This window comes from Bombus pyrosoma, linkage group LG3 (assembly GCF_014825855.1).
Source record: "Bombus pyrosoma isolate SC7728 linkage group LG3, ASM1482585v1, whole genome shotgun sequence".
Taxonomy (NCBI): Eukaryota; Metazoa; Arthropoda; class Insecta; order Hymenoptera; family Apidae; genus Bombus; species Bombus pyrosoma.
Genome location: NC_057772.1, coordinates 5,320,747 through 5,347,599, shown reverse-complemented (window position 1 = coordinate 5,347,599; position 26,853 = coordinate 5,320,747). Strand labels below are relative to the sequence as shown.

The window sequence follows — 26,853 nt, the reverse complement described above, 5'->3', positions numbered from 1 at the left end:
CGCTCTATTACCGACCTAATAGTTTTCAACACTTTCTAAACGAGCATATAAAATCACCGATATAAAAACAATATCGCATCGAATTCCATCGACTAAATTTGTACTTCAAATAGAAGTTTCATCGTAAAGGCTCGCTGTTCAAATATGAAGTCTGTAACGGTGCAACGATAGCACGAAATTTAAAGGGATGAACATTTCCACCTTGAACCATTAATTTTCCGTATACAAAGATGCCATGAATCACATACGACAGAAATGAACGATCATTTCCCTGTACCTTTCCCCTATTTATAAGCTAACCTTCGTAGTTACGATTTCTCGAAAACCTGGCATCATATTTCAAATTGTTAAGATGCACGCAAATCGAAACGTCGACCAAACGATTAATCGCTCGCAGTTTCCAAAATCGCCTCCAAATCAAAGATTAAATCGCCCAGGTGACTTGAAAATCATGCAACTATTATCCGCCTACCCTGATAATAAGGTTAAGCTATTAAACGGTCTCACCATGATTCCCATCCCTGCAGAAGACGCAAAGGCTCTCGGTCTTCGAGTCCCAGATTCCGACAGCTTTAAATCAAACTCGACCTCGTTTAGAGGCCCCGCTCGCCTATCCAGCCCCAAGTCCTCTAGAAAGAGACCGAACGACGATAGCAAACTCAAGAAAGACGTTAAGCGTCATCGAAATATGGACGTAAAAACGTCGAAGAAGCTACCGGATTTAAAGCAAGAACAAAAGGCTCAACGAACCGCTACGTTAGAAACGCTGAGTATTTTACACGCGAAATTGGAACGAGGGCTGAAAAATATTTCGAACAGGACAAAAGCGCGACCAAAATTTCATCCGGATACTCCAAGGGACTCTGGTACCCCAGCGAATTCAAGTCCGACCACGATACGCACGTCCGGTCGTAAATCGACAATCGGCGGTAAACTGAGAAAAAAGTCGTCGACCTCCCAGGGAAACAAGCCAGACAAACTTAGGAAAGAATCGAGCTCAAAATCCACAAAACAATTGTTCAGCATGGCTGAATCGTGGAGCAGCGACTCCGTGGTCAGTCATTCGGATAACTGTGCCTGCTGTCACAGCCGAGAGCCTTGCCCCTTTCACGGAAGCGACTCCTACGGAAAATAAAGCTACTCTGTTTGTTCTATCATCTGAGAAATTTCCATGCTTTACTAACGAATGCGCAAATAAGTCGATGTAGTTACTAGGAGATATACGATGAAGTTTGAAGAAAATCTCGTAATTTACTGTAAACCAAAGGCTAGAGTGCGAAGTGAAATTAAGTAACGAGTTGTGAAATAGATACAAATTTTGATGTTTTATTAGACTAATTATGCTGTCAAGTGCAAGATGCATTTTACGGTACGAAGTACGCTGGTATGATCGTCGGTATAAGGAATAAAAGTATATGATATTTTTGCAGATAGCGACGCAATTATTAATTAAATCGCGTAGCTACCGTCGTAGTATAACTTGCATTCGTGTTGTTGAAAGCTAGAAATAAAATATAAAGACAAACTGCATGCGTAATACTATCACAGTTTCGTACAGTTAGATGGAAGAAAAGGAAAGTTTCTTTTTTTTATGTTCCTTTCTCTAATATCGTTTCTATGTGTTCATAAATCTTTCGAGGCAACGAGAATATATCGCGAATCGCACAGTCACTCGGGACGCGCGTATTTACTCGAAACTTTCTTAACTTGTACAAGCGTACCGGCATTCTTTGCAAATCGCCAGATAAAATCTGCAATCTGCGGTCGAGAAAAGAAGAAGCAATAATACGATTACAATTTACTTGTAAATTTCAGGATTCCGAACTTCAAGAATTAAGAGAAACTATCGAAAGGCTTCGCAAGCAAAGCGCGGAAGCTGGTTTGAACAACGGACCACCCGCGAACAACGGTCGCCGTCACACCCTCGGCGATTCCGATTCTGGAACGACAGGCTGCACCGGCAACAGCAACCATCAGGGTGCTTCGATGGCGAGACAGTTGTCCGCGGATAGCGTCACTTCGTTGAACTCGTTGAGCAGCGCCTGTTCTGCCAGCAGCCATCACAAGAAGAAAGGCTGGCTTCGTAGCTCGTTTTCAAAGGCTTTCTCGAGATCACGGAAGAACAGGCATGGCTCCGTTTCCGACGCCGAAGATTGCAAGGAGAGCGCTAGCGGAGACCTGAGCGCACCGAACAGCCCTAGATTGCCGAGCGCCTCCAAACACGACTCTTCCCGAGCTCAAGGCGCTCGAAGTAACGGACAGAAATCACCTGAAGTGGAGAATCCATTGACCGGAAGCAAAAGCAGTTCGGCCTTGTACAAAAAAGAGGACGAAGACGTGGTGGAACTGAAGAAACAGCTCAGGGAAAAGGATCTTGTGTTAACAGATATTAGACTCGAGGCCCTGTCATCGGCGCATCAGCTGGAATCGTTGAAAGACACTGTTATCAAGATGAGGGTAAACATATTTTTAATCTTGTGGAAAAATTCTTAGATTTTCAACTTTCTTGTACGACATGAAAGAATGAAATTTTCTTTACAGAACGAAATGCTTAATCTGAAGCAAAACAACGAGCGCCTGCAGAGATTAGTAACGTCAAAATCCTTAACATCCTCCCAGTCGTCACTGCCTAGCGATCCAGACAGACGTTTCAGCATGACAGAAGTAGCTTCCACCGTTGCTGCGCTTTCAAATGGCGATACCAGTACGACGGCAGACCAGTTAGAAGATTTAAATGTACCGGAACACCCAGTTGTCCCATCAACCACCTCAACTACAGGAGAACCAACTTTGGAACAAGATACGGATGGGAAAAGGATTAACGTTGCCATTTATCTAGGTAGCGAGAAAAATTTCAACTATAATCTCGTAACTGGAAGCACGTCGGATGGCAGCATCGGTGAACCTCCTCATTGTATTATCGCGAGCGTTTGCATCAGCAACAAAACTACCTGGGACTCCCTTGATTCCACTGTAAGGCGATGCTTCAAGGAGTACGTTTCGAGAGTCGATCCTGTGACAAACTTGGGTCTGGGAGTCGAATGCGTCGCTGCTTATCACCTTGGAGAAGCTTCTAGGTATGTGTATTATAATAATTATACTAACTTTTTCTTACCGATGTGTATACTGATATTTTGTTTTATAAAAATACCCCGAAATACTTACACGTATATTTTTGTAATATCTTCCGATATAGGTGTACCACGGATTCCCAGCATCCAGAGTTGCTTCCTTGCGGTTACTTGATCGGCCACGTGAAAACCATTTATCTGGTGCTTTCCGGTTACTCATGGCTGGCTGTGGATACTCTCATACCACGGTCCATTGTGCAGCGATTGATATCTCTGCTAACTGAACATCGTAGAGTCATTCTGTGCGGACCCAGTGGTACCGGCAAGAGTTATTTAGCTGGAAAATTAGCTCATGCGTTGGTCGACGCCGATAACGATACAAAGGATGCTACGGCGGTAGCCACGTTCAATGTGGATCACAAGTCCAGCAAAGAACTCAGGCAATATCTCGCGCATATCGCCGAAAGATGTGATTCAAACGCAGCTGACGAACTACCAAGGGTAATCATCCTCGAGAACTTGCAACACGCCGCATCTTTAGGAGAATTATTTAGTGGCCTGCTTGGTACTAGACATTCATCTTGTCCAGCTATTATTGGCACCATGAGTCAGGCCACTTGTAGTACCACGAATCTTCAATTACATCACAATTTTAGGTACATCTTATCATCTAACTTACCCTTTAACGAGAGACAGCCCACTTGTCTTATATTTTTATTAGCGCTCCTTTTTTTTCTGCAACGAATATCTTATTTTCAGGTGGGTGCTTTGCGCTAATCACATGGAACCAGTTAAGGGATTCTTAGGACGTTATCTCAGGCGGAAGCTGTTGGAACACGAGTTGCGTGAGTGTGGCGGAACTAGAAACGCAGAAATGGCAGCAGTTGTCGAATGGTTGCCCCGGGTGTGGCTACATCTCAACAAGTTCCTAGAAACCCATAGCAGTTCCGATGTGACAATAGGTAAGATCATTAACAATATTTATACTCAGTTCAGTAATATCGACTTCATCATAAACATATGAAATTAAACGTATAACTTTTAGGGCCGCGACTATTTCTGTCCTGTCCGATGGAAGTAACGGGTTCTCAAGTATGGTTTACGGACTTATGGAACTACTCTGTAGTACCTTATCTGGTAGAAGCAGTCAGAGAAGGATTAACACTTTACGGTAGACGCGTGAGTGGAAATGGAAATGGAGATTCCTCCTGGGAAGATCCAGCTCAATTTATCACATCGAGTTATCCCTGGATTTCTACGCACGCGGTACACGGTGGTAGCGATGCTCTTCTTCGTTTGCGACCTGAGGACGTTGGCTACGATGTTGTTACGTCTGGACACACTTCAGGAGTCGGCGCATCTAGTGTGAAAAGCCTTGGTAGCACACATAGCGATACAGAAGGAGATCCACTAGTTAGTATCTTCAATTTTAATAAATTTAACTCTTGAATGATACAACATGGAAATCAGTATTAGTAGTTCTACTTATTTATTAAGTTCATTGTATATTATGTTCAGCGCTTCCTGAATCCCGTGATATGATAATTAATTAAAATTTCTCTTTGTTACAGCTGAATATGTTGATGAGGTTACAGGAAGCAGCCAATTATTCGAGTCCTCATAGCAACGACAGTGACTCGGTTACCTCCCTTGACTCGTCGCACACTCGACAGTCCGAAGATTTAAGTTCATCGACATCTTCGTCGAGAGGCGTAGAATCAGCACTTTAATTCAATTCTGCTCTCATTAATGAAAATGAAACACAACTTCTGAATATAATCGTGCATCAGGCCAGTTTGTAATATTCAGTTCGAAGAATAACAATTTATACCTATTTGGCCGTATGAGAATAAATGCATACGAAAATTTGAAATGAAAAAAAAAGAAGGAAAAGAATCAAAAATAAATTTTGAATACCTTTAGGATATAAATCTTCTCTTTCTAACTTTTTACGACAAAAAAATATCAAATGTTAAACGATCGAGCTATAAGCGAGGACTAAGGTATTTTCAGCAGTGCGTGATATGATACTCTTTATGAAACATGTCCTTCCATTTGCTCTTACACGAGGCGACGATGTGCATTACAAATGAAATTAAAAATGTCGAGAAAAATTTTTCAATGCCTACAGCTGGCCTATATTTATTCTAGATCTTTATGTGCGTCATGCACTTCGGTGTGATATGTAATTAAATAAGTAAGAGACAAGCAAGCGATACTTCTATGTTCTTTGAATATACCGACGTATGAACGCATACGTCGTCACGCGATGCAATAACCTACGCTGCCGTTACGGAAGTACGAGTCTATTTTAAACAGATACATTTCTATGATCAAATCAAATACGATTAAGTGTAGCTTAACGCGAATCTACTCGAGAAATTTGGATGGAATATACAACAGTATTATCATAGGGCGTAAAAATAAAGGGCTTCGAACTGAGCCAAGATTTAGGATCGAGGAACCACCATTCCTCACGTCCACTACTTTCAGGTAATAGCTTATCGTATTCGATATACGGATCTCATGGACGGACCGCTCAACAGAGTATTGTTTCGCCTTCAGAAATACAGCGCAGTTCGAAGTGAGTATGTACTGATGGGTGTGCGTGCAAAAATAGTCTATTTATACATACTTTGCTACGAAATCTCTATTTAATTAAAAAATGTTAATATAATATATTATATATATACACACACAACCTAACGATGATGGCGCTAAATTTATGTTACGAATAAAGTTTATAATTAGCCAGTAAGATACGTGAGTAATATTCTGGTCATGTAACATTGTAAATACAAAATACGAATGGAATGTACGATGACGCTAGATGCAAATTTGATTCGAAGTCCCATAGTAGCCTGCAAGATCAATTTTGGTTATGGCGTGTAAAGTGTATAAAAGAAAAAAGAGACGGAAAGCAAAGGAATTGAATGCTTTATGTGCAATTTATCAGATTGCAACGTACCAACTGCCAGAAGCCAAAATAACAGAAAATAGCACAGGCTACGCCGAATATACATAGTGTACATGTTTGATAAACCTTGAAGTCGATTTCAGATTTCGATCAGTATCACAATGTCCATGAGTACGATGTGCATGTAATAATTATACAGTCACATTTACAGGTTTTTTACGTTTGTACCGTATTTATACGCTGTACGACGCTGCACTGGACCTTTATCCAAATAACGATAATTATTGTGTCATCAAATAAATCACACTAAACTTCATATGGTTGGATTAATTCGACCGTTCTTTTTAACCAACTTCATCTTCCACATTGTACGGTAATCGTATGTACAATCCTTTACCTAGGTATTAATGATAAATTGAATGAAATTACATAGGCAAAGCTGTTTTATTTAGATCAAAGATATACATACATTGTACTTGTGCATAAATATGAAGTAATAAGAGTATTAAGTAGTAAATATAAATAATCGAGCAATATTTTGCTAAGTCTTAAATTTCAACGAACTTTACTGGAATGACATTAAAAAAGTATCGTTTGCACCTATATCATTTATAAAATATGAATGTGTTCCTAACATCTTAGGCATTAAAGTTCACACTAAATATTGGATAAAATATATATATATATAGGCTACCGATGGTCTAAAATAACGTTGGAAGCATACTTCTTATTTTTCAAACAATATTCTACAACTGCATAAATAGTAAGTAGTCTTCTATCCATGGCACTTAAATGAGCTTCTGTAACAAGGGGTTGAACACCGGCCATTGCGGATTCATGAGCAGCAAGTCTTGCAAGAGCTATGCTTAATGAACCACCACTAAATAATTTCAAACGATCCCATGTAGTTTTGTGAATCCTAAAATGAAAGTAGAGTTAATAATTCTAAAAAATTTAAAACTTTAATGAAGACATTGCACTTTTTATTATAAATAAACAAGATTAATACATATATAAATACGCACATACAACACTGATACAAAGGTGCTAAAATATCAAAATGATCTATATCAGGATTTCCAAGACTTTTCCCATTATCAATTAACAACACAGCTGGATTATGAAAATTATTCTGTGCTAATTCGTAATGATGGCGATCACCATTATCCATCAAAAAGTCAAAAATCGCAGTATCTACTAAATCTAAAAGCCTGCTCGACGATTGCGGAGAATATGCTTTAGTGTCTTTCACCTAAAAAATCGAATATTTCCATGTTATTATCGAAAAAAAAGAAAGAGAAAGATAGACTTGTTGCATACGTTTATCTAATAGACTTACTTTTTCACAATAGTTATCGTCTGTTTCCCATGCTGCAAGCTTGTTTTTTTTATATGTCCTTTGCCATGGATGACGATGTTTTACAAGTCTTAGATATCGTGGTAACCAAGAAATTAAAGCACCTTCTAAAATATCTCCTACTCCACACACTGGATCCACGGGAGAGCAATAATGACAAACGCCATACAAACAAGTATCATTACCATCTTGATACATAGTAGCATAAAGTTCAGGAGTTGCACGAGGCCGAATTTCATTCCTTAAGTCAACTAAAAAAGATTTAATACAAAATAGTCAAATGTTTTGCACGCAATCTGTGTAAAATTATATATATATATAAATTTTTACTAGAATTTCTATAGGAACATACGTTTTCTTATAACAGTAAGCGGCACTCTTCTTAAGGCCAGTAAGGAAGATAAATAGAACGCTACTACTTCGGCATTGTGTCGATCTTTTCCATGATAAACAGGTCCTCGAATAATAGCGTCCCTAGAATACCATTGAGGCTTGAACATCGCCTTCGTCCCGTGTTCTAAAGTTAGCATCAATTTCAATTGCGTACCAAGTGGTGCGTTATCTGCACGCATCACTTTTGATTTACGCAAGATATCTAAAATTGTTCCTAATTCAGGCGCAACCGGTGGTATTAACTGATGGGCATCAGGCCACTAAAAATATCAATTATTAAAAATAATTTACAATAAAAAAGATATTTTATATTATTCGTTCTAAACATATTTCGATACAATACTAACATTATTGTTAGGTATACTCCATATATTTTTTTGAACAGCATTAGGCATTATCCTTAATTCAGTAAATAATCTTTCCAATACTATTACGTAACTAGTATTTTGCTTAAAATATCTTAACGGTAATAACTGTATCTCCTCTTTAATCTTTTTTATCATATCTTTCGCAACTGATTTTTGCGAAACTTGTAAATTTTGTTCCGCTTGAGATATTAACTGTTCCTGTTCTGGCTTTAATTGCGAGATAGGCATGCCTTTAGAAGAAGTTTTGTGCGACGAGCTCTCTACAATCATTCGAATAAAATATACATTGACGCTAAGGACAAGAATCAAAAGACCGCCCAAAGCGATGAGAGCACAGCGTCGGCCAATCATCTGTGAACAAAATGTCAATTGAATAAACGTAACATAGATGGCGCACTACAGGTTTACTTGAATATTATAACAGAGCGACTATATAGCTTGAAGATCAATCTATACTTACGCCATTTTCGTTCTTGTGAATTCTTTTTCAACATAATTTCCTAACATATAATGAACATTTTAATGCATGTATATACTAAAAGGAGTCTGTGAAGACTAAACTGATTGACATTGATAATACAAAAATCAATTTTCTAAATCAAATATAACGATTTTATCTAAGAGATTCTATGAAACAAGTGTTAAAGTACTGTAACGTGTAACATAACGACACAGTTTTAACGAAGCTGTACATATATGAGTTACGAATTGAATTCAAAGAATACCGAAAAACTGTTTTGTAAAGAAAAACATCTATTTATATCACCTTTGAAAATTGGCCACGCGGTTGCTGTCACCTGATAATAAATATTTCCTTCATGTTTTGATGAAACCTCTGCTTAGTCGCATCCAACTATGATGGGACGGCAAGTATGCGTCGCCATTTTTAACTTCAAACCAAAGTACTCACGCGCCGTAAAGCACTGTATTAGTATCAGAAATTGTTGTGAATAAACATTAATTTAAAAGATATTAAAAAATATCGATTTTATAGCATTCTTTAATTCTGAAAACATAAATACAATTTGCTACATTACACATATATTAAGAAGAAATCCATTTGAAACATTTTCTGTAATTATATACATATACGTTCGTATATACATTTACGAAAAAATTATATTACATATGCAGGATAAGGAATTGTAAAACAATAATTATAATCTTGAATTTATTTTATAAAAACATGTAAACTACATAGTGAATATAATCGAATTAAATTTAGGCTATTACTTCAAATGAAGTAATCCGTTCAAAACGCGGTGGTGTTCGCATGGCTCGGCTCTAAATCGTTTTCATCTCTATAGTTACACTCGTACAAACATTTATGTCGATATATACATTCCAGCTTATATTTTCATTCTCTTCGTTGTCTTTCTCTTTCACGAGCAAGTTCTGTTGCATAATCATAGGGTGATCCTCTTCTGTAATTAACAAGGAATTAGAAGTCTATAATTAAAAATATATTTAAAAAAAGCACACGTACCTGTCCCTATGACGATCTTTATCACGATAACGATCTTTACTTCTATCTCTATGTGATCTGTCTCTGCTACGACTTCTATGTTCTCTTTGTCTCCGACTTCGATCACGGCTGTTTGATCGTCTGCAATGTCGATCCCTTTCTCGATCTCTTTCTCGGGCACGTTCTCGTTCTCTTTCTCTTATACGATCTCGCTCACGATCTCGGTCTCTGTATTTGTCCTTGCGATCTTCATCAGATCTAGAAAAACATTATTCGAAGAGAAGTAATGCGGAATAACGAATAACGTTTTTAAAATATCAGCCTGTGCAAGTGCATACATATGTTGCATTTATTTACAATGGATACCAAGAAATTATTCATCTTAAACACCTCGATATTACATATTTGTGTAGATTTTAGTGTTCATAGATATTTAAAAATCTTGCATTCGTTGATATCCAATATAAAAAGATTAGTGTACAGTTATTGAGATAATGAATATCGAGATGACTTCTAAAAAATTCGAAATTATGTAACTTATGAATGTTGCTCTTGCAAAGAAATTCAGTAAATTCAATATTCAGAATCTAAATAGCATATATAAGTATAAAAACAAGTTCATTGCACTAAATTTATAAAGCCAGCGAATAACTGTACAAGAATCAAATAAGAACATACACATGTACTAAAGAAAACTGAATGATGATACACTGAGATCAAGAGTATTTTCCAGGAGATGGTACGTCTCTAATCTTCACCCAATTTTCCTAACAAGTTCATAGAATATTATTAATCTTATACAAATTAGTAACGTGATTGTACTCATACCACGTAGACGCACCTGGCTCGCCAGTGACTTGTTCTTTCAGCCTCACCCCACTGAGCTTCGCTATCTGGTATATGCCGCGGTTGATTCCGTGAGGTGAGATTGCCGTTATCTTTCCTACTACTGCTATTACTATACTTTCCATGACTATTTAGAGTAATAGGCGGTTTTGCATTTCGAGCATTCATAGATTGTTGTGGAAACCTTTCTGCTAATCGATGTTCGAGTTCTTTTTGTATAGGCACTGGTATTCTTGGAAATAACGTTGAAAACCACTCTAATTTAGTAAGAAATTGTTTGAGAATATCACCCATCTTCATTACTTGTCCCCCACCAGCTTTTACATCTAACTCGTCTTCATCCTCTAGGTAATCACTGTACCAACTGAATAGATCCGCTGGTGGTTGTGTATATCTGTTAACACCAATAATAATATATGCATAATACATCAAATTATTGGAACATTTCTTTAAAGTAAAATCTAATATAATAATATTCTTACCTAATGTACATAAATCCTAATGCCCGAATATATGGTGAATCAAGGTGATTGATAAGACCATTTAATTGTTTCCGTGTTAACCTCAAGGTGAAGAGTTTATACAGTAGACAATAAGCCGTTGAGACAATTCCACCAGCACCGACTCCTCGGACCTGCATGAAACGCTAAATTTACACCCCCCAGTCAATTAATCACATTCATATTATATTATAATTTATTGACCGAGAACATGCTACTCTGCAATTAACTGTGGTATTAAATGAGACTGTCTGCTCAATGTTTGCATTCGGACCAGTTCAAGCCCAATATTTTGATACTGATGCCTGATTATTTAATAGCAGCGAAAGTCTAAAACATTTAGAACTTTCACTTTGAATGATTTACTTCAATTAGTTCCACCTTTTTTGTTTTTAATAGCAGTTCTCATTTCATAGAGTGTCCAGATCCTTTAAAATGCTATAAATTTAGACTGTTTTTATACATGTGGTAATATCTCTATGATTGCCTCAGTTTTATGTCAATAAATAACAATTAAAAATGAACGATGTACAAGAAAACATACTCACACCTCCGCACATGCCAGTCTGGCCTGCTGTTTTTCTGCTTCCTTTCTCCCATGGTTCTAAATGAGACACCTTATAGTAAATTTCATCGATAACCTCATGGTATGTTTTCAGTTCATATAAATTCACTTTAAAATAATGTGATGATTGTATATTGGTTAAAATTAAAGGATTTAAATTCATAGTCCTTTCATTTCCCCATAGAGGTAATATATTCGATTTTTTACCCTCCTTTTGAGTTGGACGACGTTCTTCATCGCAACCACTGGAATTGTTCCACGGTGAACCTATGAACAAGTGTTTCATTTATGTATCTGTCGAATCACGTAATAGTAATAGTAATCAACATACATATATACTGGTGGAATAGAGGTTATGTGTATCATAATGGCCACAAAATAGCTCGTCTCTTCGTCAAACATTATAAAAACAAGGAATTAAGAAAAGAATACAAAAAATACAATATATATTTGCTTACCATCAGCTCCTTCCGCCTCTTGCATGTTTGTATCGTAAACTTGCAAGTCTTACAATGAACTGGACAGAACAAATTCACCATACAACCACACACCGCGTTACGTTTCACAGAAGGTTTAGAAAGTTCATAAATACAACAAAGAATAAATTATTTATGTGTTGAAAATAATTAAATACAAGTTTTAGAAGCTCGCATAACGCTTCCTTTTGCAAGTATACGGAAAACTGACGTCAACGGGAAGCGAAAAAAAAGACACAGTACGGTAATGCGCATGAATACAAAATGGCCTACAAAACATCCGGTTTCATTCGCATGGTATTATCCTCATTTATAATTACACAAGTATTTTAAGTAACCAAATTGTCCTTTGTTGATTCCTCAGTCTCTGAGTAGATCGTCATAAAAAATGATTGAAATGTAATCATATAATAATTTTTGTAAACCTTAATGAACGGACATTGTGATAAAATAAATATTATATGTATCTATTGCAAATGATATTTCAATATTTTAAACCATGATCGCGTGTTTTAAACTACACGTAAAATCATACAAGGAACATCGGGATCTTCAAATAATATTTATAATTAAATTATTTTGTAACCCTCTATTACAAAAATACAATAAACTACATTCAGTTTGTATTTAAATATACGTATTTTCTAAACTTCTTTTAATATAAAAAATGAACGTGTGATCTAAAGATTACATGTTATTATATTTGAAATTCGATAACAAAAGAATAACACTTTCCCTAGAAAACATATTGTTACCAGAATGTGGTAATACAGGCCACATACTAGACAATATTTACACATTCAAAATTAATATTTCAATGAATTTAATAAATAACATGTTTTAGATTTGTTCATGATATACTTTTTCATTGAAAATATACTTCATTAAAAATGATATTTAATTTAGCGTGATGATATTGGATTGGCAACTAGGCGATTGCGGATTTTGTCAATAGGTAATCTTAGCACATTCTTTTGTTTTGTCAATGCTTCAAAGCACCTAACCTATATTGTTTTCTTGTTGTTTGGACTTCCACCTTTAATTTAGTAGAAAAATTGTATCGATTAGTTATTTAGTTTCGTTTTTATCCCAATTTAAAAATGGAAGAACAAGACGTGCATTTCAGACATATTTTATTGTATTATTTCCGAAAAGGCAAGAACGCATCGCAAGCACACAAAAAGTTATGTGCTGTATATGGGAATGAAACCTTGAAAGAAAGGCAGTGTCAAAATTGGTTTGCCAAATTTCGTTCTGGCGATTTTTCAGTGAAAAATGCTCAACGATCTGGCCGTCCAGTTGAAGTTGATGAGAGCCATATCAAGGCCATTATCGATTCAGATCGTTATAGTACAACGCGTGAGATTGCAGAGAAACTCAATGTATCGCATACGTGCATTCAAAAAAAATTAAAACAGCTTGGCCATGTCAAGAAACTCGATTTATCGGTCCCTCATCAGTTTAAGGAAATTCATTTGATGCAACGCATTAGCATCTGCGATTCGCTTCTGAGACGCAACGAAATTGATCCATTTCTGAAACGACTGATTACTGGCGACGAAAAGTGGATAGTTTATACAGCCCAAGCGACACCAGAAGCTGAGATTCACCAAGAAAAGATTATGCTGTCAGTTTGGTGGGATTATAAAGGTATTCTGTACCTTGAACTTTTACCAAAAAATCAAACGATTTATTCAAACGAGTATGTTCAACAACTTGCCAAACTAAGCGATGCAGTTCAAGAAATGCGGCCAGAATTGGCAAATTGTAAGGGTGTCGTTTTCCAGCATGATAATGTACACCTCTACACATCTTTGGTCACTCGTAAATTATTGGAACTAGGTTGGGATGTGTTGTCACATCCGCCAAATAGCCCTGACCTTGCGCCTTCAGATTACCATTTATTTCGTTCCATGCAAGCCTCCTTAAATAGTACAATTTTTAATAACGCTGATGATGTAAAATCACATTTAATTCAATTTTTTGCTGGCAAAGATCAGAAGTTTTATGAAGATGGAATTATGACACTGCCTGAAAGATGGCAAAAGGTCATCAACAAAAATGGACAATACCTAACTGAATAAAGTTATATTTTTAAACAAAAATTTTGAATTTTCCATCTTATTTAAAATACGCAATCACTTAGTTGTCAATCCAATAGTTAATAAACATTACATTGTATATATGTAGTTTATAGCGCTATATCAAAATTATTGTTAAATGTAGAAATGAAGATATTGTAATTTTTATTTGTAATATATTAATAGAAACATAAAAGTTAATTATGAGTTGTACAAATTATTGTATTAAAATATATGTATAAAAATTTCTGTAGAATTTTTTATTTTATGTTATAGAAGTAAGCAGATGAATAAATAACTGTATGACGGACAGCTGAGTTTGTTTATCACGTGATACTTGATATGTGTATGACACAGGTTTTTAAAACGTCAATGTTACGTTCATTCTTATATGATTTTTAATAATTGTGTTGATTCTATGACAAATAAATTGTCTTTAATATGTTCGTAATATCTAATTCGTACGAAAAAGTACATTTTTGCAGAATGTCATTCATGGCATACAATTTATAACTGTTTTTTAGAATGAACATGTAGGTTATTTTGAATATTTGTCATAAAGAATAGTTCATATGTTAATCTATATTACAATAACACGATAAGTTATATAATCGTAAAACAAAATATCAAAATTATAATAACATTTAACTTTTTAAAAATCATGTTAAAATTTAATCGGTGTAACAAGAAATCATTTAAGCACATATACTGCGTACCTTATTGGGAATTTGTGCAGATAAAAAGATTCACACATCAACGTGATATAAAGGTAAAAAACGTATGTTTTCTATTACATCTATGTAATATTAGTCCTATGTGTTTTGGTATGAAAATTACATTCAGACATTTACTAGTGTTTTCAAATTCCTTATGAATACATTCATTCTTCAATGTAATTGTAATAAAAATTTCTGTTTAAGTATAGAATTATCTATGATTATAATTATTATGTATATATATGTTTAGTAAAATATATATACATTGAACCTCTTCAATTAAAATGTTATTTGACATAAATAATCTATATACTCTTTATTGCACTTCAAGAAATGGTATCAAACGTTAGAAGTTGCAGAAGATTGTGAAGATGAGACACTAAGATTAGCATTTGTTTATCAAGCAAAGAGATTCCATCCAGACAGTGGCACATCAGAAGCTAATGCAGCCAAGTTTTCTGAGGTATGAGATATCTTGTATTGCTAATAAAGAATATTTAATATTGCGAGTTTTAATACATATGTAATATCATTTTTCACAGATTGAAACTGCTTATAGACAGATTCGTAAAGCAAGAATGAAAGATAAAGAAAACAGTACAAACTTACCTGAAGTAGAAGAATTTGATATTAAAGTATATATGCAACATTAATATATTACATATTATCTTTTTCCTGATCTAGTATACATATATATATATATATATGTATTCATGTTTTAGCATACAGCTCCACAGCATCGTCATTATTTAGTTTATAACGTAGGGGTTGGGACACATAGCAAAAGACAGAAGTTATATGCAATAGAAAGAGCTCAAAAGGCAGTTGACAATGTATTAGAACATAGATTAAAGAAATTGCAAGCTGAAGAACGTAATACATTAGTTGGAATGGATAAACAACGTGCCAAAGATATTAAAACACGTTTTGGTATGGATCGTTTAGTAGAAGATTTAATTCAAGAAGCAATGAATAAAGGTGAATTTAAAGACCTACCAGGCATGGGTAAACCATTGAAAGAAAATACAAATACTCGAAGTCCATATGTTGATTTTGTTACTTACAAATTAAATGAGGTATGATAAATTAATATAAATTAGAAATTTACAATAAATTATATGCAGAATATTAAATTGCAGATACTAATAGAAAATGGATTTACTCCAGAATGGATACAATTATCTAAAGAAATAAGAGAAGAAATACAACATTTGCGAAAACAATTAATAAACGCTCGTAATAATGTGGGACATCTTCCATTAAACTACACAGATGAAGAAACTTGGAGGAACATTGTAGAAAATTTTAGGTCTGAAACAAAACGAATAAATAGTAAAATCGATAAGTATAATTTATTAGTACCTATACTTCAGAAACAAATGCTTCATACTAAATTAGAAGATCTTGCAAACGAGGCGCTTTCAACACCACCACAAAAAGCAATTAAAATAGATAATTCAATAAAAGTAGATTCTAATGCCCCTATCAAAGAGGAAGACACTTTATTTGGAATGATATTTTCAATTTTTAAATAAAAAAGTATCATAGAAAACATACTGTTTTATTGTATTAGATTATTTTACTACATTTCTTTTAAAAAAATTTGATACTTCTATACTGATTTAGTTCTATTGATAAAAAATTTAATATATGTATATAAATTAAAAAAATATGTATGTATATTATATATAAATGTATCAAATGATACATAAAATAATTACACAATATCTCGAGTTTAATAATTCCATGTAATGGAATTATCTTCGTTTAACTGTATCCTTCCCGTAGCTAAATGTTTTAGAGCTAGTGGGAAGATACAATGTTCAACTGTCTTCACTCGCTCTTGAAGAGTTTCTATAGTGTCATGTGGCAATACAGGTACTGCTGCTTGTTCAATGATTGCTCCAGAGTCTATATCAGGCTGAAAATTATTTTTAATAATACAAAAGAATTCTTTAATGTAAAGAAAAATTTCTAATATAACATATATCATACTTTCACGAAATGCACTGTACATCCAGAAACACGTACTCCGGCTGCTAAAACATCTCTATGTGCATGTGCACCTTTAAATGATGGTAACAATGAAGGATGCACATTTATTAAGGCACCACGCCATTGATTTACGAAATTATCTGATAAAATGCGCATGAAACCAGCAAGACAGACTATTTCAACTCCAAAAGTATTGAGTTCAACATTCATTGCTGCATCGAATGCGTCTCGATTAGGATAATCCGTATGTTTAATAACCTATGATCACATATTGAAATGATTTATGGATGAAAGGTAAAGAAATGTACAAAATTTTAAAAACAACAATTACCACCGTCTTAATACCAGCTTTTTCAGCTCGTTTAAGTCCTTCAACATTTGGTTTATTAGATATTACTATAACAATTTCTGCACCAATATGTTGAGATCGATCTTTAGTTGCATCAATTAGTGATTGTAAATTGGTTCCACTACCGGATATCAAAACACCCACCTTTTTTAAAGGCTTACTTAATTGTGAAATTATATCTGGTATGTATTGTCTCATTTTCAATTCTAATGCTTCCTCAAAATTTTTAACATGTATTCTGGTGTGATTTTCTGTAATATTTAATGTGTATAAATATAAATAAAAGTATTTTTGATAAAATAGTTTTAAATGAAGCTTACTTTTACAATTAATTATATGTCCAATAATCTTAGGATTTTCTATTTGTAATTTACTTAACACTTCGTCTTTATCTCTTTCCGAACAAATTAGGATAGCACCAATGCCACAATTAAACGTTCTTAACATTTCTTCTTTATTAACTTCTCCTATGAAATATATAGATATTTTAAAAAATATATAACTATAAAATAAATTTATATGTTAAAATTTGAATAATATTTGCGTTTTCTTACCTACAGTTGCCAACCAAGCAAAAATTGGTTGAATAATCCACGTCTTTGCATCCAAAACTGCTCCCATATCTTTTGGTAAAATTCTTGGGATGTTTTCTGTCAGACCTCCTCCAGTAATATGCGCAAATGCTTTTACTAAATTCGTGCGCAAAGCAGGAATTACTCCTTTTACGTAAATTTTCGTTGGTTCTAACAATTCTTCGCCTTTAAAGAACAATAGATGTAAATAAACTTCTCTTTCTATAGTAGGAAAAATACCATAGATAAAGAAACAAAACAAATACCGATTGTACGATTATTTTCAGAAAAAGGTGCCACAACTGAATATTTTTTATTTGCTAATTTTAAAATTTTTCGAACAAGACTGAATCCATTACTATGCACACCACTTGATGATAGGCCAATTACAATATCACCTTCTTTTATGTCATTTACACGTGGAAGCAAATCATTTCTTTCAACTACTCCCACAGCAAAACCGGCTAAATCGTATTCTTCGTTGGAATACATATCTGGCATTTCTGCTGTTTCCCCGCCTATCTAGATCCATTATTTACGTATAACATTCTTACTTAATCGATATATTAGAGGAAAAGATTAAAAAGTACACTTATTTTTTCTTACTAATGAACATCCAGCTTTTCTACATCCTTCACTTATTCCATTTATAACATTGCTAGCTATATCAACGTTTAATTTACCACAAGCAAAATAATCCAGAAAGAATAAAGGTTCAGCACCATGTGCAAGAACATCATTTACACACATAGCCACTAAATCTATGCCCACTGTATTATGTTTTTTGCATTCAAACGCTATCTGCAAAATTGATAGATTTTAGATATTGTTGTTACATTGGAATTATTATTGCTTATACATTATAGAGATATAATGTCTATACATTATATAATCTTTTAAATTTCCTATAAATATCTATATACCTTTAATTTAGTTCCAACACCATCGGTTCCAGATATTAAGATTGGATCTTTATAACCAGTAGCTTTTATGTCAAATAAACCACCAAAACTACCAATCGAACCCATTGTACCTAAACGTTGTGTCGAGTAAGTTGTTGGTTTAATAGCTGAAACTAATGAATTTCCAGCTTCTATGTCCACACCACTACTTTTATATGTCAATTGTCCATGGTGCAATATAGATCTGGTAATATTACTTGATTAAATCTTTCTCTTTTCTATATAATTTTTATTATGTGATACCTTGCTATTCCTTTATGTGCTATATCTGTTCTAAATTGCTTTCCTTCAAATGATATGATTCGGGCGGCACGTGTTGCTTTAGCAGCAGCCAAAGCCAATGAAGGTGCTAAACTTACAGTAATTAAAACTCTTCCACCTAATAAATAAACAGACAAATATTACTAAACTCATATATATATCTATATACGAATTGACACAACCAGATACCGTTCAACAAAATATACCGTTAGTTAATAACTCTCCTTCAGAAGAGATACTTGTGCCACTATGGAAAACAAACTGATTTGTTTCACGCGAAATATCATTGACGCCTATTATAACTTGACCCTTTGATGATGATACTGGATATCCTCGAGATGCTAAAATAACACCAACAGCAAACAGATTTTCTTCCCATATAACTTCAGATTCAACTAAAGAACCCTCACAACAGGCCTATATCAATAAATATTACCTTAATTCTCTAATTTGTTCATTAATCCATGCAGTTATTAATTCATAGTTATAATTTCTCATATTAAAATAAAAAATAACCTTCATAATATTAAATAAATCTGATTTCAACAATGGTAACACTACTTGCGTTTCAGGATCTCCAAATCTACAGTTAAATTCTAGAACTTTTGGTCCTTCTTTTGTTAACATTAATCCAGCGTATAATACACCTATATTTTCAAAAATAATAAATTTTTTTACATTAAATTGTTTCTGTAAAATGCATTATAAATTATAATATAGCTCTAGTATCTTATACAAACCAACAAATGAAATTTGTTCTTGTCTAAGACCGTCAACAGCTTTTTGTAAGATGTCTGCTTTCACTACTTCGTAATCTGCTTTGTTTAACAATGGACATGGGCAATAAGCACCCATACCACCAGTATTTGGTCCTGTATCACCATCAAATATTCTTTTATGATCTTGTGCAGGTGCCATTGGCACAATAGTTTTCCCTGTAGAAAAAAGGAAGTTTTTGCATAATAAAATTACAATAATTATGATTAAAAATTGTTTTTATACCATCTGTAAATGCAAGTACAGATACTTCTTCTCCTTCTAATAATTCTTCTACAACTATTGATTCACCAGCAGACCCAAATTTTCTGTTTGTTAATATTTCATCTATAGCTTTACAAGCTTCTTCTTTATCTTTTGCTACTATGACTCCTTTTCCAGCTGCTAAACCTGAAGCTTTTACTACAAGTGCTGGAAATGGTGCACTATAATAAATTATTATATATTTAATACTTTTTCTTAAAATTTACCTATAAATATAATTTTTTAATATACCTTTTAACAAATTTCTTTGCTTCTTCTGCATTTACAAATCCCTTCCATCTTGCAGTTGGAATTTGACATTTATCCATGAATTCTTTTGCCCAGTATTTATCCGCTTCAATTTTAGATGCTGCTTTTTGTGGACCAAAACAATTAATACCTGCATTCTTTAATTCATCTGCTAATCCATTAGCCAAATATTCTTCTGGACCAATAATTACCAAATTTACTTTATTATCTTTGCTCCATGTTGCTACTTCCTATGTGATAAAAAATCCTAGCATAATTTTATTTAATTCATTCATATAATTATATAGTCCAATTCATAAAATAATAAAAATATACCTTATTGTCTTTAACATTTAATTTAACTAAAGAAACTTTGTCAACTGATGAAATTCCACTATTTCCAGGAGAAACATAAATTTTATTTACCTAGAAGTTTTATTAATTTTATTTACCTATATAATAATATATTATATTTAAGGCACTTACATAAGGAGATTGTGAAAGTTTCCAAGCAATAGCATGTTCTCTACCACCACTACCAATAACTAAAACCGCATACTGCATGCTGCCTAAAAAATATTAAATTTTATATTAATGATGAATGAATTGTAAAAAGATGTAACATAATAAGAGTATATACAAACAAATAAGCTTATCAAATTTTGTATGATAATATTTACATATGTATATAATACCACATTATACATATCATGTATAAATATTTACTATATATTAAATAAAAACAAAATATTCATAAATCCATTACAAGATCATTTCGTGATAGTATTACCAATATTATTCGATATTATAAATTATCTACATAATACAATAAATTTATAACCTCCGTATTTATTATCTTTCGGGAAGTTTTTGCACTTTTTTAAGAATATTAAGCTCTGAATGTAGTAAAGCTCTTTCTATTGCTTTATTGGCTTCCTAATTTAATACACGTGATTCAAAATTGTATTTGATGTGATTCCCACTACTTAAACAATAACGTGTTTCTTGAGGCAACAGGTGGTAATCAAGTAAAGTTGAAACGTTTAATCGTTCTTGCTTATATCTGTAGAACTATGAAAATTTTAACGAATATTTATTGCTGTAGCTTGATTCGCAGGAAGAAGACTGCTTCTTTGCGGGGGTTAATCCATTATAACTCGTGTGTAACGAGCGATAACTTCTGACCTTTTAAAATAGCTCGAGATACTTAAAATATTGTGCCGCGGAACAAATGTTGAGCAACAGTATAAGTAAAGATTAATGTTCAAATAAATGGAATTTATTGCTTTAAAATATGAAACATATTGTTTTCATTATTTTAGGATCAAATATTAGGTATTTTAATAATATTATTATTTAATAATTATACTTTTAGTAAATAAAAACATATGAATATTGCATAAATGATCATCCATGTATGAATATAACTTTATATCACAAATTCGGTACTGCAAAATCAACAATCCTTGGCGTCACATATCCATATCAAACGTTGTACGTCAATGAAATATTATCATTTGTTTTCACGAATTATTGTGAATTTGTAATTGTGTGGTTGCATACTTGTAATCTTATAATTTTTATACAATTCATGTGTTTATTGGATCTAACTTTAATTCAAAAACATATGATACTACTATTTTTATTTCATTATTTCTATATTATCCAGCATTATATAAACTATGTGTATAACATAATAATTTTTTTCTCTTAATGTGAACAAATCGTCAAAGAACAACTATGAAGTTCTTTCAAATGATGATATTTTGTTTCTATTTTAACTAAGAATTACACTGTCACTACAAAACAAAATGATAAAAAGATTAGAAAAACGAAATATGCCTTTATAATCTCAGGTGATACTTATAAAAGGTTTTTCATAAAACTTCTACAAGTACGATGTTCAACTTCAATATTATTAGTCATGCGAGCCGATTTTGGTTTTGTACAATTGTATCTCTTCGACGAGGCATGCGTCAAAATAGTCGTTTTTCAAGCCATAGATTTTTGTCCAGTGCAGGAAAGGCAGAAAAGCAACCATCTGAGACAGAAAACATAATTAACGCCGAAATCGCCGTTGTGAAAGAATGCAAAACACCTCCAGAAGTTAGCAACCATAAATGTTACAGTTATATTAAAAATTCATATTTATTAATAAAAACCTTTTTCATTTCCTCTGTATTTCTTTTTTCGTTTCATAAATTTTATTACGCATAGAATTATAAAATTTCCTTCCTTCTTATCATTAATCCATATTTAGGATCGGAAGGTACCGGAAAAGCCGAGACTGCAGACTGTTCGAGTATATCGTTGGAATCCTGAAAAACCAAACGTAAAACCTTTCATGCAACAATTCAGTGTGGATTTAAATAAATGCGGCACCATGGTATTAGATGTATTGGCATTAATAAAAGCAGAACATGATCCCACGTTATCCTATCGAAGATCCTGTCGCGAAGGAATTTGCGGAAGTTGTTCGATGAATATAAATGGTGTTAATACCTTGGCTTGCATCACGTAATGCGAGAAAAATACCTTTTTTTGTTGTTTCATAATGATAGTATGCATACATTATTCATATCTGCCTGAATCATAATAATTATTCAAAAAATTGTAACACTCATTGTCAGATGAAGTAAAGTAAATAGTTCATAATATTTTTCTATCCTAAAGCCGTATAGTATCCTATATTTTTATTCTTAGAAAATTGAAGGAATCGCCAAAACCTATAGTCATATATCCTTTACCGCACTCATACGTAATTAGAGACTTAGTGACGGATATGGAACAATTCCTGAAACAATACCAGCATATTGAACCATTTTTAAAACGTCCCGGAGAAGACAATTTTCTCGGTTTACGACAAATCCTGCAAAGTCCAAAAGATAGAGATAAACTTAATGGTTTATACGAGTGCATCCTCTGTGGATGTTGTACTTATTCTTGTCCACCGTATTGGTGGCTTGGTGATAAGTTTTTAGGTCCTGCAACTCTTCTGCAGGTACATGAATTATTCGTTACAGAAAAGAATGTCCTATACGTAAGTCCTATACGTAATATTCAATACACCATGAAATATTTTTATCGTGCAGGCTTATAGGTGGATAATAGATTCACGTGACATGGGGCATAAAGAAAGACTTAGTAAATTACGTGATTTTTATTCCGTATATCGATGCCATACTATTTTCAATTGTACAAAAACTTGTCCGAAGGTATGAAGTGCACAACGTTATATAAAGAGTAGAAATTCAAATATTGTTAATAACTTATATATTATTATTATGTGGCTAATTCTTTTAAGGCTTTAAATCCCGGAAAAGCAATAGCTCAAATAAAACGATTGTTAGCGGGACTAACAAAGAAGGAACGGCCAGACATGGAAACTCCACTTCCAAATCCATGTAACGGCGAAGAACAGTACCAATGCAGAGAGGAATAGATGGAAAAAGGAAAACATGATTAATGAAACATTATTCTTGATACGATTTGTAATTGTATATAAACCGGTATTTCTTATTACATATAAGGTTTTATTTGTTTTCCAATGAAAAATTATCAAGATAAGATTTCACGAGAAAATGAAATTTCTTTTTATATTAACACGTACGGAAATTTTAGTAAAAAAGAATATATTTAATAAATTTTTAATAATTACAAGCGTAAAAAAATATAAAACATGAAAATAATTTCTTATAACTATTATTTGTACAATGTTTTGGTGCATATCAGTTACAAAGTTTCTCTATTATATTTTTAATTTTATTATTAAATTAATTTTATTTATATTATAACTGTGTATTTGAAAATTAAATCAATTTAAAATATAACTATTTTAATTTGATCTTCTTTATTAACCTAATGAAAATAATTGAAGTTGGTCTTTCATGTTATGTATAAATGTGGACTAACTTTTGTCAACTAATTAGTCAATTTATATGATAAATAATAAATAGAACAAATAGATTAGAGATCAATGATTTTTGAAATAATGATATTACCTAGAGCTAGAGGGAAGTAACATAATTATAGATGTAACCTCGCTCTTTTAATTAACTTTTGATGCTGTTCATTCTTGTATTGAGTATTAGTGGAAATACTTTGCGGCGCTAAGTTTTCGTCATTTTCTTTCGATAATAAGGTATCAACAGTCTCTCGAAGTTCACGATCTTGTAACCAAGGATGTAATAGAACTTGTTTGATTGTAATCCTTTTTCTCGGATTTACTGTCATCATACTCTTAATCTAAAAAGATTGCGTTATTAGAAAATAGAATTATTTCTATTCGTGTACCTTACAATAATATTTAATCAAATATTACTATACCAGATCTATAGCTTTGTTTGTTATATGTCCAAATTTGGAAGGAGGAAAGCCATAACGTCCACACTTTATTTGATCTTGCAAACTCATATTCTTGTCGTAACAATTAAAAGGTACTGAACCACTTAAACAAGCATACAATATTACTCCCAAACTCCACACATCAACCTAGTTAAATTAAAAAATATGAAACATCTTATTTCTTCCAGATATTTTTTGCATATACATACTTGATTCGTGTAAGAACCACGTCCAATAGTAGACAATATCTCAGGTGCAACATACATAGGGGTCCCACAAAATGTCTTCATCATAGTTTGTGCATCAACTAACTTTGATAAACCAAAGTCTGATACTTTTGCTAATGTAACATCTGAATTGTTAGCTAATAATATGTTTTCTGGCTGTAAATGTGACCAAAGAATATTTATTCACTATTTATATTTAAACCAAAATATCGCAGATATTTAAGAGAAACGCATACCTTCAAATCTCTATGAGTTATACCACAATCATGTAGATAACTAACAGCTAATACAACTTGATAAAAAATCAATTTTGCATGTTTTTCTGATAATCTTCCCCTGCTTCTTATTCTTTCAAAAAGTTCACCACCTTCCATTAATTCCAAAACTATGTATACTGCTTTTGGGGTATCTACAATTTCTACCATTCGAATTATGCAAGGCTAAAGAATAAAGTACATATTAATACATTCTATATCAGTTTAGCAATTTATATATTCACTTACATGTTTCAAGGCTTTTAATATTTTGACTTCATTCATAATTTTCTCAGGATCATTTAAAGGATGCTTTTGTCCATTTGTTGTGTCACCTATTTTCATAATAGTTTTCATAGCAAATTTTTGACAACCTATTTTATTAAATACCATATTCACTTCTCCACATGCCCCAGATCCTAATTTACATGACATTGTATATTTATCTCTGAGTTCTGGAGGAAGATTGTTGCTTTCACATGCTGTTGTACTCATGAATATATAAACTGTAGCAAATATTGTATTATATAGTTTAAATAAAATATGAGATTTATGTATAATATATACATGCTTATTATAAGGTATAATTTATTTACCAGTGACTATAGGTTGTGCTAAAGATATTATATCGTTACTTTCAAGTATTATCTTATTCCCACGGCCTATTTTTTTTTTATTAACAAAAGTTCCATTTTGGCTTAAGTCTTCTAAATATACTATGGCATCATTACCATTACCAATATATTCTCTAGTTATTTTAAAGTGTATCTTACTCATTACGCTAAGCCATTTTGGTTTTAATTCATTGCTAGTAACACAAATATCACAGGATTCTGCTCGACCAAGAGTATAAACATCTTTGGTCATTTCTATGAAAGTAAATGGAATTAACATAGGTAACACAATAAATATCATATATTATAAATTATATAAACTTGCACATAATACATAATATTAAATAAATATATATTCTTACCCATTGTCTTAAAAGGTAATTTGATAGGACATAATCTGCCCCATACAGTCGTGGTTTTCTCTTGTGATGACTCTTGTGGAGTCAAATATATTGCATCCACACTTTGTGTAGCAGGTAATGTCAAAACAATTTGTTCATCGTTCATAGTTATAAATTACTTGGTTCAATACAAACCAAAAATATTTTTAAACTACGTCAAGATTTTAGATAATGAAAAATAATAAAATTAAGAAGGAATTAAACATAAATAGAATCAATTATAATATTAGTGTTTGATCGTAATTCTGTAGAAAATGGTGTTTTAAAACAATATTAAGTTTATGTCAGAAATTTACAAACATTAATTTTGAAAATATTTCATTACTCTCTTTAGAGAATTAAGTACAACAAAATTAAATTACGACTGCACAGCATTAATCCATAACGTAACAACGTAACTCGCAAAATAAACAAACACGTGAAACTGCGGCTCCGACAATGAATTTGAAGTACATTGTAAGTTTGCAGGTAGAAATTTGAATCTTTTATGTCGATAAATTAGGTATCTGCTACGTCTATTTATGTATAATCAGGTATAATTAATTTTTAAGATTCAGTATACATATTTTAGCATTAATGGAGCTATAAACGCCTTTATTGCAAATTTTTTGTCAGAAATTTTTACTTACGTGCTTTATTCATTCTATAGATCGAATTATAAATGTGTTTACACATTATAAATGTATTGTGATTACACGTATAATTCATAAAATCATAGAGAAACTTTCAATCATCCAATGAATTTTTCATTGAACATTACGTACATGTAAATACATATTAAAGTCAAATACTAATGCATGTCAATAATTTTTTATACAATTAAAAAGTGATAATTATATTATTAATATTT

The 26,853-nt window shown here is 32.7% G+C and overlaps 8 protein-coding genes across 23 annotated transcripts in view; 4 read left to right on the top strand and 4 right to left on the bottom strand.

Moving 5' to 3' along the window:
- LOC122566054 (protein sickie-like) overlaps positions 1-6,304 on the top strand; it is a 101,877-nt gene extending 95,573 nt beyond the window's left edge. The window contains exons 9-14 of the mRNA XM_043722764.1: positions 1,816-2,457; positions 2,542-3,077; positions 3,197-3,727; positions 3,831-4,033; positions 4,117-4,484; positions 4,643-6,304. Coding sequence (XP_043578699.1) covers positions 1,816-2,457; positions 2,542-3,077; positions 3,197-3,727; positions 3,831-4,033; positions 4,117-4,484; positions 4,643-4,801 — 2,439 coding nt within the window. The 3' untranslated portion in view covers positions 4,802-6,304. The remainder of the gene's footprint in view (positions 1-1,815; positions 2,458-2,541; positions 3,078-3,196; positions 3,728-3,830; positions 4,034-4,116; positions 4,485-4,642) is intronic.
- On the top strand, positions 4-1,809 carry LOC122565983. Its single transcript, XM_043722624.1, has one exon. It carries the CDS (start codon positions 353-355, stop codon positions 1,133-1,135), a length of 783 nt encoding a protein of 260 aa, XP_043578559.1. The 5' UTR covers positions 4-352; the 3' UTR covers positions 1,136-1,809.
- Positions 6,305-6,413: 109 nt separating the features above from the next.
- Positions 6,414-9,050, bottom strand: LOC122565978 (glycosaminoglycan xylosylkinase). Of its 2 annotated transcripts, XM_043722609.1 has the most exons (7): positions 8,873-9,050; positions 8,567-8,606; positions 8,086-8,457; positions 7,698-7,998; positions 7,328-7,596; positions 7,014-7,240; positions 6,414-6,907 (listed from the first exon to the last, which is right to left on the bottom strand). In XM_043722609.1, exons 3-7 carry the CDS (start codon positions 8,455-8,457, stop codon positions 6,679-6,681), a joined length of 1,398 nt encoding a protein of 465 aa, XP_043578544.1. In that variant the 5' UTR covers positions 8,567-8,606; positions 8,873-9,050; the 3' UTR covers positions 6,414-6,678. The 2 variants fall into 2 exon arrangements, with proteins under 2 accessions (XP_043578544.1, XP_043578543.1); XM_043722608.1 differs by lacking the exon at positions 8,567-8,606 and having other exon boundaries at positions 8,873-9,048.
- A 213-nt stretch (positions 9,051-9,263) lies between these two features.
- Positions 9,264-12,211, bottom strand: LOC122565979 (pre-mRNA-splicing factor 38B-like). 9 transcript variants are annotated; one of them, XM_043722614.1, is made up of 8 exons: positions 11,941-12,209; positions 11,814-11,820; positions 11,690-11,749; positions 11,466-11,521; positions 10,900-11,063; positions 10,413-10,811; positions 9,593-9,829; positions 9,264-9,530 (listed from the first exon to the last, which is right to left on the bottom strand). In XM_043722614.1, the coding sequence occupies exons 1-8, from the start codon at positions 12,019-12,021 to the stop codon at positions 9,464-9,466; spliced, it is 1,071 nt and encodes a 356-aa protein (XP_043578549.1). In that variant the 5' UTR covers positions 12,022-12,209; the 3' UTR covers positions 9,264-9,463. The 9 variants fall into 9 exon arrangements, with proteins under 9 accessions (XP_043578549.1, XP_043578550.1, XP_043578545.1 ...); XM_043722615.1 differs by having other exon boundaries at positions 10,900-11,051; positions 11,941-12,206; XM_043722610.1 differs by having other exon boundaries at positions 11,466-11,749; positions 11,941-12,211.
- Positions 12,212-14,218: 2,007 nt separating this feature from the next.
- Positions 14,219-16,307, top strand: LOC122565981 (dnaJ homolog subfamily C member 28). Of its 2 annotated transcripts, none has more exons than XM_043722621.1 (5): positions 14,219-14,808; positions 15,087-15,218; positions 15,298-15,390; positions 15,478-15,831; positions 15,895-16,307. In XM_043722621.1, exons 1-5 carry the CDS (start codon positions 14,701-14,703, stop codon positions 16,288-16,290), a joined length of 1,083 nt encoding a protein of 360 aa, XP_043578556.1. In that variant the 5' UTR covers positions 14,219-14,700; the 3' UTR covers positions 16,291-16,307. The 2 variants fall into 2 exon arrangements, with proteins under 2 accessions (XP_043578556.1, XP_043578555.1); XM_043722620.1 differs by having other exon boundaries at positions 15,880-16,307.
- On the bottom strand, positions 15,899-21,272 carry LOC122565974 (trifunctional purine biosynthetic protein adenosine-3). Of its 4 annotated transcripts, XM_043722599.1 has the most exons (18): positions 21,005-21,272; positions 20,650-20,732; positions 20,500-20,589; positions 20,167-20,414; positions 19,897-20,096; positions 19,635-19,829; positions 19,411-19,541; positions 19,101-19,311; positions 18,877-19,012; positions 18,595-18,817; positions 18,278-18,472; positions 17,938-18,193; positions 17,654-17,857; positions 17,420-17,566; positions 17,082-17,350; positions 16,751-17,008; positions 16,477-16,676; positions 15,899-16,066 (listed from the first exon to the last, which is right to left on the bottom strand). In XM_043722599.1, the coding sequence occupies exons 2-17, from the start codon at positions 20,725-20,727 to the stop codon at positions 16,491-16,493; spliced, it is 3,027 nt and encodes a 1,008-aa protein (XP_043578534.1). In that variant the 5' UTR covers positions 20,728-20,732; positions 21,005-21,272; the 3' UTR covers positions 15,899-16,066; positions 16,477-16,490. The 4 variants fall into 4 exon arrangements, with proteins under 4 accessions (XP_043578534.1, XP_043578533.1, XP_043578535.1 ...); XM_043722598.1 differs by lacking the exon at positions 15,899-16,066 and having other exon boundaries at positions 16,398-16,676; XM_043722600.1 differs by lacking the exon at positions 15,899-16,066 and having other exon boundaries at positions 16,398-16,676; positions 20,650-20,728.
- Positions 21,273-21,391: 119 nt separating this feature from the next.
- On the top strand, positions 21,392-23,731 carry LOC122565982 (succinate dehydrogenase [ubiquinone] iron-sulfur subunit, mitochondrial-like). 2 transcript variants are annotated; one of them, XM_043722623.1, is made up of 6 exons: positions 21,392-21,498; positions 22,020-22,269; positions 22,424-22,680; positions 22,867-23,164; positions 23,256-23,378; positions 23,468-23,731. In XM_043722623.1, exons 2-6 carry the CDS (start codon positions 22,063-22,065, stop codon positions 23,603-23,605), a joined length of 1,023 nt encoding a protein of 340 aa, XP_043578558.1. In that variant the 5' UTR covers positions 21,392-21,498; positions 22,020-22,062; the 3' UTR covers positions 23,606-23,731. The 2 variants fall into 2 exon arrangements, with proteins under 2 accessions (XP_043578558.1, XP_043578557.1); XM_043722622.1 differs by lacking the exon at positions 21,392-21,498 and having other exon boundaries at positions 21,516-22,269.
- On the bottom strand, positions 22,064-26,787 carry LOC122565977 (serine/threonine-protein kinase Chk2-like). 2 transcript variants are annotated; one of them, XR_006316362.1, is made up of 9 exons: positions 25,965-26,787; positions 25,585-25,857; positions 25,238-25,494; positions 24,971-25,174; positions 24,717-24,890; positions 24,490-24,654; positions 24,165-24,408; positions 22,326-22,481; positions 22,064-22,204 (listed from the first exon to the last, which is right to left on the bottom strand). XR_006316362.1 is itself a non-coding variant. In XM_043722607.1 (7 exons), exons 1-7 carry the CDS (start codon positions 26,107-26,109, stop codon positions 24,190-24,192), a joined length of 1,437 nt encoding a protein of 478 aa, XP_043578542.1. In that variant the 5' UTR covers positions 26,110-26,787; the 3' UTR covers positions 23,740-24,189. The 2 variants fall into 2 exon arrangements, 1 of the variants encoding a protein (XP_043578542.1); XM_043722607.1 differs by lacking the exons at positions 22,064-22,204; positions 22,326-22,481 and having other exon boundaries at positions 23,740-24,408.
- Positions 26,788-26,853: the final 66 nt, after the last annotated feature.